Source organism: Eurosta solidaginis, chromosome 3 (assembly GCF_040869045.1).
Source record: "Eurosta solidaginis isolate ZX-2024a chromosome 3, ASM4086904v1, whole genome shotgun sequence".
Taxonomy (NCBI): domain Eukaryota; kingdom Metazoa; phylum Arthropoda; class Insecta; order Diptera; family Tephritidae; genus Eurosta; species Eurosta solidaginis.
Window position 1 is genome coordinate 232,132,591 of NC_090321.1, and position 13,723 is coordinate 232,146,313.

Consider the following 13,723-nt stretch of genomic DNA (forward strand, 5'->3'; position numbering starts at 1 on the left):
ATTGTCCCAAATTTTAGTTATTTTCTATTCTGCGTCATAAGCTGAACACACCTACCAAGTTTCATCGCTTTATCCCTCTTTGGTAATGAATTATCGCAATTTTACGATTTTTCGAAATATTCGATATCGAAAAAGAGGGCGTGGTTATAGTCCGATATCGTTCATTATAAATAGCGATCTGAGATGAGCGCTCAGGAACCTACATACCAAATTTCGTCAAGATATCTCAAAATTTACTCAAGTTATCGTGTTAACGGACAGACGGACGGACGTCCGGACGGACGGACATGGCTTAATCAAATTTTTTTTCGATACTGATGATTTTGATATATGGATCTATATCTATCTCGATTCCTTTATACCTGTACAACCAACCGTTATCCAATCAAAGTTAATATACTCTGTGAGCTCTGCTCAACTGAGTATAAAAATAGCGGACGAGTGCATGCCCGACGGTTGGAATCTAAGTGTTCTTTGCTCAGTCCACAAGAAGGGGGATACTGCAAAATGCACCAACTATCGTGGAATCAGCCTTCTTAATATCGCATATAAGGTCCTTTCAAGTGTATTTTGCGCAAGATTGAAGCCCACCGTGAACCGGCTGATTCGACCTTATCAGTGCGGCTTCAGACCTGGTAAATCTACCATCGACCAGATTTTCACAATGCGCCAAATCTTGGAAAAAACCCGTGAAAAGAGAATCGACACACATCACCTCTTCGTCGACTTTAAAGCCGCCTTCGACAGCACGAAAAGGAGCTGCCTATATGCCGCTATGTCTGAATTTAGTTTCCCCGCAAAACTTATACGGCTGTGGAAAATGACGTTGAGCAACACCATCAGCTCAGTCAGAATTGGGAAGGACCTCTCCGAACCGTTCGAAACTAAACGAGGTTTCAGACAGGGTGACCCCCTATCGTGCGATTTCTTTAATTTGATGCTGGAGAAAATTATACTAGCTGCAGAACTTAACCGCACTGAAACAATATACTATAAAAGCGTGCAATGGATCTTTTGCCTGAGGAAAGGGTCGATAAGCTTATGGAATATTGCATGACGAGCGCTATGTTTAAAGGTGGTGCCGGTTTTGGACTCGGACTTTTGTGCAGGATTTTAATTGGTGGTCGTGGTTGGGCACCCATATTGGGGGCAAGCTTTGGATTAGGTGTGGCCTACAAGGATTGTGAGCGCAATCTTAAATTTCTAACGCAATGCAAATCAAGTGAATGAGGCTTTCAAAGAATTTGTAATTTGTATGTACAAGTATTAAATTTTGTTTGTGTTTTGTGAGTTGATTGTAGTAGTTATATAAATGCAGCAAATGCATATAAATTAAAAAAAAATTACTGGCATATGCTGATGACATTGATATCATCGGCCTAAACACCCGCGCTGTTAGTTCTGCTTACTCCAAACTGGAAACAGAAGCGGTAAAGATGGGTTTGATGGTGAATGAGGACAAAACGAAGAACCAGCATCAACACTAGCAACAACATCAGCACTGAAATCCAGCGAAGAATCAATCTTGCCAATAAATGCTACTTTGGACTAGGTAGGCAATTGAAAAGTAAAGTCCTCTCTCGGCGAACGAAAATCATACTCTACAAGTCACTTATCGCACCGTCCTGCTGTATTTGGCAGAAGCATGGACCATGTCATCAGCAGATGAAGCGGCTTTGGGAGTGTTCGAAAGAAAAGCTCTTCGAAAGATTTATGGACTTCTACGCGTTGGCGATGGCGAGTACCGAAGAAGATTTAATGATGAGCTGTACGAGCTATACACAGACATCAACATAGTCCAGCGAATTAAAACGCAGCGGCTGCGCTGGCTAGGCCATGTTATGCGAATGAAAGGTGATGCTCCGGCCAAGCAAGTGTTTCTATCGGAACCCGCCTATGGAAGCAGAGGTAGAGGGCAGCCCCCACTCCGTTGGAAGGACCAGGTGGAAAACGATTTAAACTCCCTTGGTGTGACCAATTGGCGCCGGTTGGCGGAGCGACTGGCGCGCCTTGTTGGACGGCCATAATCGTTTAGACGGTTAAGCACCAATTAAGAAAGTAAGTAAGAAAGGCATTTTTTTTTAATTCAGGAGAGTCTTTAGTTGTTCCATGTGCAAATTTTAAGCCGAATTTCAAAAGCAACGAATATTGATAATTTTTTGCCTGGGCCTGAGTAGACAAAAACATCAAATAAAAATGTATGTTTACATGAGGTCATCAAAAGTGTCCTGTTATTTTTCAACGTGATTGTCATGACGAGGCATTTCCTACCTCGTTGTTAAACAGAATCTTGCCAAATGGAGAGAAAGTGGAGCGTGACTGGTTAGTGCGGAGTGCCCGTAGCAATGCTTTTCATTGCCTACCATGTCGTCTGTTAAGCACCAATACTTTAAATCGACCTAAATTTGTTGTGAGGATATTCGAAATTCCAGGTATGGAAGAAGCTATACGATAACCTGCCATCACACGAAAATACTCAAGATCACAAAATCTAATTCAAAAGGAGGCTACAATTGATATACTTATCAATGGACAGCTAATCACTGAAACTCAAAACTGGTAAGAAATTTTATATAGAATTTTGGATACTATTTTATTTTTGGGTGAAAGAGGTCTAGCTTTCAAAGGCGAAATTATATATCTTGGTAAACGAAACGATGGACATTTTTTTGGGCATCTAAGATCTCATAAGCCAATATGATCCGATACTTAGAGACCATTTGGAGAAAGTTAGGATTTCACAACAGCAGCACAAATGTTTACAATTGCACTATCTTTCCCCAGACATTCAGAACGAGTTTATAGAAATTTGTGCAAAGCACGTGAGAGAAACTGTAGTAGATCAAGCCAAGAAAGCCAAGTATTTTGCTATTATCGTTGATGCTATGCCTGATGCTAGTCACGCTGACTACGTTCATTTTGCGCTAACTCCATTTCAATTCGAAAGCAACAAGTTTTACAATTCAAGAACGGTTTTTGGCTTTCGTGAATTGTGACCAAAAAACTGGTCAGAAAATCGCTGACCTAATTTGCCATACTCTAGGTAAACATGAAATCCCATTAAAAGATTGCCGTGCACAAGGGTACGATAACGGCGCCAATATAAAAGGAGCTTACAACGGAGCACTACGTCACATTCTCGACAAAAACTCGAATGCTGATTATTCGCCTTGTGGTGTTGATGTTGCATGCTGATGTTGTACGGCTGCATTTTACTTTCTTCGGAGTTGTACAAAAATGTTTTACTATTCTCAGCAGCACTCCACAACGATGGGACATCCTAAAAAAAATGTACCGAACTCTCTTCATAGTCTTTCAGACAAAAGCCAAATTTGACTGCGACATTCTCAAGTACATCAACAAGTTCGAATGTATCTTGTTGTCCTAAATTTGGTTCAAAATACTGACTACCATTAATGAAAAAAACGTGGTCCTCCAAGCTAGAGACGCCACCATAGATGTTGAGGTCCGACATCTAGATGCCTTACTAGCTGATTTGAAGTCGATCAGGAACCAATGGGAAAAAATTTTAAAGGAATGCAAAACAGTTGCTATTCAATTGAACATCTCGCCAAAGTTTCCGGACATTCGAAATAGAAAACCCAAAACACGTTCTGAAGATAATTTAAATGAGATGATTACGGATGATTCAGAGTCTGATTTTAAAAACAAGATACTACTGGTGATCGTTGATTCGGCAATCACTGGCATTACTGAACGATTTGCAGCTATGAGAAATTTGAGTCGGACATTTCTCAAAGCCTAGAATGCGAAATAATTCACTTGAATAACATTTACGAAGCAAATTTTGATAAAGGTCTGTCAACATTGGAATTGCTAAATGCCATCTACATATTTTAAAAATTCGTATACGATTTCCCCAACATTTGTGTTGCTTTACGTATCTTTTGCACTATACGTGTCACTGTAGCTAGTGCAGAACGTTCCTTCAGCGTCCTTTCAACAATCAAAAACTTTCATATATCGTGTTCATCTCAAGAGCGAGTTTCAGGACTTGCCACGCTTTGTGTTGAATCCGTAAAGCCACTCTTTGATATCCGAACTTTCTATAGCCGTGTTTTATTTTACACGCGTATACGTTTAGTTTGCGCGTGAAAAAAACGCCTATCCTCGTTTAGATAATGCTTAGGAGACCCATCTGGCGGCAGTGGTTAAACAACTAGCTACAGCTACAAGGTGTACCGAAAAGCGCACACACAACCCTCTATTGTATTTCTGTGTATAACATATAGCTGAATCAGTTGTGATAGATTGGGGACGCGCATAGAATACATGGAATTAGTGCAGAGGGTGAAACATGGACACATATTTCAGTTACATCTGAGTATAATGCGTATTGAAATTTAGTAGTACTAATTTTATGCGTAGCAATTTCAGAGGTGTATTTAAAGTTTGACGCTTAGCAGTCCATATAAAGTTTAGGCGTAAACGTCTATAGATGCAAAAAAAACACAGCTATTATTAGGCCTGGAAGCACTGCGACCTTTGTGTGGATCTATTGTGCATCAATGCAATGACGCTAGACTATTTGCACAAAGTCATGAACTCCCTTAATGTTAAAACCGGGCATTTTTGAAATTAAAGGTATTAGAGAAACGATTGTTTGTTAATTTTTAGAAGATCGGCCAATGTTAAAAATAATACCTAATAAAAGATAGAGCGTATTTAAAAAAAATATGTCTGTAATACAGTTTTTTCTCATGAAGTAGAGTATTCGCGCACTCAGCTGGCGGTTGCGACGGACTACATACTACAAGGCAACTTGGCCAAGATCAAAATGAATTAGAAAGTGTACATACCTATTGAACCAGTTCCGTCAATAATCGCGGTTACTGTAGCTAATGCTTTGGAATTGTGTGACAACGATTGATGTTGTCCCAATTCAGCGCTAACAAATGTTGTTATAAGTGCGTAAGGACCATTTACCATACAACCAGCCATTACCAGTAAAATAACATTTATGAAAAGTGATATGCTGCCAAAATGCACATAAAGGAATAACTGAAAATTATAAGAAAAAGAAAATTAGAAAAAAGATCATTAAAAAATGTAAAAGTTAAGTTATGCGTTTAGGTTGACGAAAAAAGGACAGCGGGACTCAATGGGTTGATAAGCGCAATACATAGTTTTATAGCTTCAAACTTTCCGCAACCCAATTGTCAACCTCACCTACGCGAGGGGAATCCTGTTACAAATATGAATGTATCATAAACATATATGTATAGCAGGCGAGGTTCTAGCGACCCGAAATTCCTCATGGAACCATGGGTGGCGGTAGGAAGGCCTAAAAGGTTTAGTGTGGTCATATTAATCGATCCCGACTCCCCTTAGCATTCGATGAGTGTCTTTATCGTTAATACAACAAAGTGATAACATTTATGTAAGCTATGCTATAATATTGTGGCGAATTTTAGCATCACTAAGCTGTTAGTAGGCAAAGGCACAACAACAATAAAGCAAGCTGCCAATCTCATGTACGAAAACAAATCAATCATCATTTACACATATACATACAAGGCCACGAAGAGATACCCATAAACACATGTAATCATCAGCCGAAGTAGTACTCGCGCATACACCCGCATATGGCTATACGATAAACTACAAATATACATGTATATAGAAATTACCAAGTAGGAGATACAACTATTCTAGACGGCGAAACGTCTAGACATTAGTAGAAATATGCAGACGAGACAACAGAGAGTATAAAAGCAGCGCAAGCTGAGGCATGACTAATCAACTTATATTAAACACGATATCAGTTGCGAAGTGAAGTATAATTGTGAAATATAATTGTACTACTCCCAAAGCAGTCTAATAAAGACCATTTTGCAATACAGAATATTGGAGTGTTTTATTCAACAGGTTAGCGATTCGAACGTTAGCAGAAGGTTTCAAATAAGCGGAATTTCCCAAAATTCGTTACAATATAAAGAAGAACTAGCAGATCCGGCAGACGTTGTTCTGCCCTAAATTTGGTCCATCTGCATACATTTTAATAAGCTGTTTTAATCTGCCCTCCCCCCTCTTCAGTTTTTCCTAATCCTTTCATTCACTCCGCACTCCGTCTTTTTCGCTTCATCTACCTCCATCTTCGTCACATTCTATCACTTTCTCAGTCTCCTTCTTCTCTCTTTTCTCTTCTCTCAGGTTCTTCTCATTCTTCTTCATCCCTTATTGCCTGTCCCAGAGGGCGGTATGTATTTTGTTCCAGTCCCAGTCCCAGTCCCACTCCGAGTCTCAGTCCCAGTCCTAGTCCTAATCTCTGTCCCCTTCCCGGTAAAATGGATCGTAAATACTAATATAGGCAAATTTATATACCAAATTTCAGGCAAATTGAATAGGATGTATGTAAATAGGTATATGGGTATTATTAATTCATGTCTTTATTTCGGCTTCGGATGCATATTTATCAGTTTTCTAGGTTGATGCGACTAAATCGAATATCACAATGAAAATTAGTTTACGAGCTCTCAGCAACAGCTTTCATTTGATATCCATATTACCCGCACATTATAGGGGTATCCGGGTCCACATTTTGGCCTATATCTCGAGATCCTCTAGTCACCCAGCGGTATAATATATTACTCTGTACTAAAGCACTCATGTACAGCTTTCATTTGATATCCATATTCTATAAACACATTCTAGGGGTATCCGGGTCCACGTTTTGGCCTATATCTCGAGACCCTAGTCACCCAGCGGTATAATATATTACTATGTACTAAAGCACTCATCAACAGCTTTCATTTGATATCCATATTCTATAAACACATTCTAGGGGTAGCCGGGTCCACGTTTCGGCCTATATCTCGAGACCCTGTACGTCGATCGCAACCAAACCTATGTAATAACCACCTAGTGAGGTATACGCAACTTGTGTGAAAGTTTGAACAAAATTGACCGACGCGTTTCTTCAAACACCGGCGACCAACTAACACATTTTAGCCATTCTTTTTATATTTATATATATGTGACCCGGTCTATGAAAAGGTGGCTTATGACTCAAAAAAAAAAACAGTTGTAAACAGCTATTTCTCGCAATTTCTTTCTTGAGTCATAAGCCACCTTTTCATAGACCGGGTCACATATAGATTTTTATTTTTCACACTTCACTATAATATTAAAACGAAATGCAGGTATTCGTTGCTTTTGAAATTCGGCTTAAAAATTGCACGTGGAACAACTAAAGACTCTCTTGACAGGCTGTTTCGCATAGTTAGCATACGTAAAATCATATAAAAGTTATAAGAATCGATTCGTATGGATCAGCCGCAGTGCAAAGGCCTATAGACGATATTTTATGGTAGATATGGTCATATATATTCATGAAATGGAGTGTTTACAAATTTAATATAAATTAATTACGTACATAGATCTCAATGGGAATACCAACATTAAATATCCGAACATTAGAATCTTCATATTTCCACAATGATAACATTAAAACCCGAAAAAAATCTAAGTCCACTAATTGTGTTTTTATATGGAACTGTTTATTCACTTAATTTTTTTTTCTTTAATTTTAATTTTTTGTAGTAACCTCTGCCTTCACTCCCATTACATAATTTTTTTATATTTTTATATTATTTTTTGTGAAGGTATCCTCTATTCTATTCGAAATTTTCGTTTTGTGTCACCCTTACATATTACATATGTATTAAGCGCCAATTGCATACCTAACGGGTGGTGCGAAATAGGCTAAATCCCTTTAGCACATTTCTTCATTTTTAACTAGTTTGTATTTTTTGAATTATGAAACTATTGAAGTAAATGGGCGATATATGTGGGTGATATAGGCCTACTGGGGAACCGAGCACCCAAAAATAACATCGGTAGCGCGCCAACGACGTACCTCCCGGGTGGTGTGGAAAAAGCTATTTTTGAATTCAATTTCAAGTAATTTCACCATAATTCTATGTCAATTTCATTTGATTTTACATATTTTTTATATTTTTGTTTAAGGAGCTCCATACCAAAACGCTATAATTACGAAGTTTGTAGAAAATAAGAAAATGCAATCAAAAAGTATAACGTCTTAGATCCACTTCGTAATGCTTGGTTTACCCTTGGTCAAATTTGGCCACGTACATGCTACACAAGTGAAAACGGGTATTGCCCAACGGGATGGCAAATTTGAAATTTAAATTTCATGTTGGCAATTTATTTTCGTTTTCCAACAGGAGTCCCATAAATAAAGAATGCCAAAGCGTGTGAAACAACGGGGAAATAATGAAATTGGTTGTGAAATAAATGAACACAAAATTTTTGCGTGGGTTTTGACCACGACTTCGAACGATTTTAGCATGGAATTGTGCATGCACTGCTTTATCGACTTCCAACGGTTTTATCATGGTTCAAATACAGTATCGAAGTGGGCATTTGTTAATTCAAGTTCTTATAGAATATCGGTACAGCTCAAGGCGAATCTATACAAAGTGATGGCATAACGAATTCAATCAATTCGCCGAGCAGAAGTCAAAAGTAAATATTCATCGTTTTAATAATCAAAAACAAGCAATCAACTGTTGGGATAACAACACCTGATACTTAATTCGCCTTGGTACAGCTTGAAGCAAGGCGAATCCATACCAGGTGGTGGCAAAGCGAGTTCAACCAATTCGCCGTACGGAAGAATGTCAAGTCAAAAGAAAATTTTCATTGATTTCGATTAACCAAGGCGAATCCATACCAGGAGGTGGCAAAGCGAATTCAACAAATTCGCCGTGCAGAAGAATGTCAAGGCAAAAGAAAATTTTAATTGATTTCGATTAACTGACATATTAAACTACAAGGCGTTGTATGGAAAATAATCAAGAAAAAACAATCAGCTGTTGGAATAACAACACCTGGAATTCGCCTTGGCTTTGAGTCTGTGAAATACATCTGCTACATGTATGTATAAAGAAAATTTAGCGCATTACGCACAACATAACAAAGCTTAAAGTGATTCCTCTGTCGTCAAATGTATTTTAATATTTACCAATGGAGCTGCACAAACAAGTAAAACAAGACAAGTTGTTGCTGGCATTGCCGTATGATCTGATACTGTTCCTGCTGCGATTGCACCAAAAATGCCGCCAATGTCGAATAGTGTGGATAGATCGGCAGCAACGCTAGGGCTTAATGTAGCTGAAAAAAGTTTAAAATAAATATTTTTTAAATATGAAAGTAGTGTATTCTATGAAATTCAGTTTCAACTCTCAACTCTCTCAGTCTAGGAAGCGTAGTAAACGCAGAAAATATTCCACGTTTTCTATACCAAATATAAAACACTCAGAGAACGCACCACTGACGAAAGTAATATCCTTTTGATACTGCATTTAGCGCCAAAGGTTAAATATAAAATGTATATTTTATATTAAAAATTCAGTGTTTACTTGTTATGTTTATAAATTTTCTATTCAAATATATATGGGTTTGTGCCTGATAAAAGCACCTACCCGGTACAAAAACAAATTTGAATATATTACTTATTACAAATTAGCTTATTTTTTTACTCAGCTGAGCAGAGCTCACTGAGTATATTAATTTTGTTCGCATAACGGTACCCTGTAACGGCATAAACTAATCGAGATAGATATAGACTTCTATATATCAAAATGATCTGGGCGAAAAAAAGAAATTAATTTAGCCATGTCTGTCCGTCCGTCCGTCCGAAAACACGATAACTTGAGTAAATGTTGAGGTATCTTGATGAAATGTGGTACGTACGTTCCTGGGCACTCATCTCAGATCGCTATTTAAAATGAACGAAATCGGACTATAACTCACGCTATCGGACTAATAACTAACGCTTACTTTTTCGATATCGAAAATTTCGAAAAACCAAAAAACTGCGATAATTCACTACCAAGGACGGATAAAGCGATGAAACTTGGTAGGTGGATTGGCGTTATGACGCAGAAGAGAAAATTAGTAAAAAAATTTGACAACGGGCGTGGCACCGCCCACTTTTAAAAGAAGGTAATTTAAAAGTTTTGCAAGCTGTAATTTGGCAGTCGTTGAATATATCATAATGAAATTTGGCAGGAACGTTACTCCTATTACTATGTATGGCAAAATCGGATCGGATTGGCAAAATCGGATAACGAACACGCCCACTTAAAAAAAAAAATATTTTAAAAGTCAAATTTTAACAAAAAATTTAATATCTTTACAAGTAAATTATGTCAACATTCAACTCCAGTAATGATATGGTGCAACAAAATACAAAAATAAAAGAAAATTTTTGGTAAGGGCATAGCTTCTATGACGATAACTGCTTTCTGTGAAAATGGGCGAAATCGGTTGAAGCCAGGCACAGTTTTTATACGCAGTCGACCGTCTGTCCTTCCGCTCGGCCGTTAACACCATACCTTGAGCAAAAATCGATATATCTTTACTAAACTTAGTTCACGTACTTATCTGAACTCACTTTATCTTGGTATTAAAAATGGGCGAAATCCGACTATGACCACGCCCACTTTTTCGATGTCGAAAATTTCGAAAAATGATTAAAAAAAATGCCATAATTCTATACGAAATACGAAAAAAGGGATGAAACATGGTGATTGGATTGGTTTTTTGACGCATAATATAACTTTAGAAAAAACTTTGTAAAATGGGTGTGACATCTACCATATTAAGTAGAATAAAATGAAAAATTTCTACAGGGCGAAATCAAAAGCCCTAGGAATAATTGCAGGAATACTGTTCGTGGTATTACATATATAAATAAATTGGCGGTACCCGACAGATGATGTTCTGGGTCACCCTGGTCCTCATATTGTTCGATATCTCGAAAACGCCTTCACATATACAACTAAGATCCACTCCCTTTTAAAACCCTCATTAGTACCTTTAATTTTATACCCATATCGTACAAACACATTCTAGAGTCACCTCGGGTCCACCTTTATGGCGCTTTCCACCTATAGAACTATGGCCCACTCCCTTTTAAACTAATATTTAATACCTTCCATTTGATACCCATGTCATATAAACACATTCCAGGGTTACCCTAGGTTCATTTTCCTACACGGTGATTTTCTCTTATTTTGTCTCCAAAGCTCTCAGCTGAGTATGTAATATTGGGTTACTCCCGAACTTAACCTTCCTTACTTGTTTGATTTCCTCTTGTTATGAGATCGATATTTATGTATTATATTGCGCAAAAACATCAAAATACAAATTATGGCCGAACAGAAGAGAGAGTGTTTTTATCATGGGTTTGAGTTTAGAAGAGTAACCGCACGAAATTGTTCACAAATGTTTTTCGTTGTTGCATGTAGAAAACTTCTGACAGTCAAATGGAAAAGTTTCTACGATTTCCGGACAGAGAGAGCAACCCTAAAGTAATTAGAATAATAAAAAATTCTTACTTGAAGACTGTATGTAAAGTGGTAGCCAATAGAGGAATGTATAACTAACAAGTTTAGCAAAAAATAGACATAAAGAGAATTCGATGACACCAGGAATTGCCAGAGCTTGAAATATACCAACAGCATTGCGTTCTTGATGTGTATTTGACTGCGATCTGATGCGTGCCAAGATGGGTGTACGTTCAGATGCACGATGATTGATTTCCTAAAATATAAGTGTAAAATATTATGAATACGAATATTAAAATCTTGAGAACAATTAGACAATACACAAAAACATGGGCCCAACAGTTAGGAATTTTGTTCTAAAAAACGAGATCACAAACTAATTTTCAAATTTCAGTTGAAAATAAAACGTTCCAATTTCAAAAATTTAAGTTAAAATATTACTATAATTTATGTATACATACACATCTACAGATGTACATATATATGTATTTCTACACATATTATAGCGTTTCTTTTCTGAAATAAATTGTTGCCTAAGTAAATGGTAAAGCCTTAATAGAGTTACTCCTAACCCCAGAAAATTTTAAACATTTATAGTGCATACAAAGAACATTTCAACTCACTATATTCACTCATACTAACAGAGTATTTGTGGAACTTAAGAGCGAATTGAAAGTTTCACAGAGTTGCACTGCCACACCGCAATTTTATACAGGGTAAAAGTGTAACGCTTTTGCGTTGCGAGCAGGCAACAATTTTCACAAAAGAACGAAATACCCCGTAAATGTGTTGCCTGTTTTTTAGAATAGAACAACAACCCTTGCGCGGCGTACAAAAAGTGTAACACTTTAGCCAGAAAAGAAAACGCTATTAGAATAAGCAAAGCATGCACTTACAGTATAATCGTCTGCATAACCATGAATGCCAATGTTCTGCGATGAAAAAAATTTATAGTTCTACAATATACAAATTTAAATGTTTATGTAGGCTTTAAGGTTCTTATTAATTGACTAACTGAACAATTAATGCAATGTCAAATTTTTATAACATATTATTTTTCTATGTACCTCTTTTAAATTCTTTGGCCCGTAATCATAGTCGCTGACTAAAATACTCTTTAGTTAAAATCTTGCCTAAATTAAAAATGGGATTTAAAATTTTGGTCCGTCGCAGACATATTAAACACAGTTTCCAGCTAAAATAATCATGGACAGGGTATCCGCATGAAAAAAAATATTGATTGGCGCTATGAAGAAATATTATAGAAGTTTTAAAAGTTCACCCTATTCCTTACAACCGTGGTTACTTGACTCCACGTATAAAAAATGGTAATTTTTTACTTGACAAAAACTCTTACAATACCACAAAAATGGTCAAAGGAGTACCTGAAAACGCGTTTTGATCATAATCCGGTGGTGGATAATTATCATTCAATTCTATAAAAAAGTTATTAGCAAACGTTTTGTAAAAAATTGCTGTTTTTTATCAGCCCTCAATTTGAAATTGAGTGCACAGTGCACGGATTTGGGCTCCTTAAAGCAAAGGTAGCAAAAAGGTTATTCACTCATGCACTCGTATTCATGTTGAATAGTTTATATAGTTTGTAAGAATGTTGTAAAGAAAAGTTGTTTGCATTAAGACAGATGTGACGGCCAAAATGATGCAAACCGTAAATGTTAGGTGGCCCTAACCGTTAAAGCCGTCTAATTTAATACACCCGAAACCGAATAGGGATATCTGTAACCTCGATACTAATAAGTATGCAGGACATTCAATGATAATCAGGTTAAATCAAATTTAGGTTTGTCTTCGCAAAGTCAGCATAAATAAAGGGAGTTTAGTATAGTTTTCCATAGCAAAGAAGTGACCTAGAATGTTAAGCCATTGTACATGGACCTGCAAAGTGTAAGTCCCTTTTACATTAGAAAATCATTGAACTCAAGTCGATCATGACATAGACTAAGAGAGTGATAAAGGGGGAAGTAGTTCAGGAGCGCCCGTACCAAGCAGTTCCTAAAATTTTTGTTGCTAATTCTTGTTGTATTCCGTGTTTTATTTCACGATTTCTTTTAAGAGGAATTGGTAAATGTAAAGGGGAATAGAAGACACAAAAGGAAATGTCAGCAGAATTGAATTCAAGAATTCTGTAATGTAGTTCAATAATTAGAAGTCGGAAATAAGAAATTGTTCTTTTATTAATAGATATACACAAAAATCGAATAATTACCCTCAAAAGGCTGCGAAACTGGTGAAAATTGTATTAGCGCAAAACGCCTTTTTAGTTAATTCTTTTCTGTGTACAACAATATCACCAAAATTACATCACCCAGCAAACACAGTTTCTAACGTTAGAGCAATATTGTAGTTTTACATTAGAATTCTATTGT

The 13,723-nt window shown here is 36.9% G+C and overlaps 1 protein-coding gene across 8 annotated transcripts in view; it reads right to left on the reverse strand.

The window, feature by feature from the left end:
* Positions 1 to 13,723, reverse strand: part of MFS16 (major facilitator superfamily transporter 16) — a 29,891-nt gene that overhangs the window by 4,056 nt on the left and 12,112 nt on the right. For 7 of the 8 annotated variants that reach the window (XM_067775507.1, XM_067775508.1, XM_067775509.1 and 4 more), the window contains exons 5-8: positions 12,233 to 12,268; positions 11,388 to 11,592; positions 9,008 to 9,156; positions 4,821 to 5,022 (exon numbers count right to left, since the gene is read on the reverse strand). In XM_067775507.1, coding sequence (XP_067631608.1) covers positions 4,821 to 5,022; positions 9,008 to 9,156; positions 11,388 to 11,592; positions 12,233 to 12,268 — 592 coding nt within the window. The remainder of the gene's footprint in view (positions 1 to 4,820; positions 5,023 to 9,007; positions 9,157 to 11,387; positions 11,593 to 12,232; positions 12,269 to 13,723) is intronic. The other variant, XM_067775514.1, reaches the window with a different exon arrangement.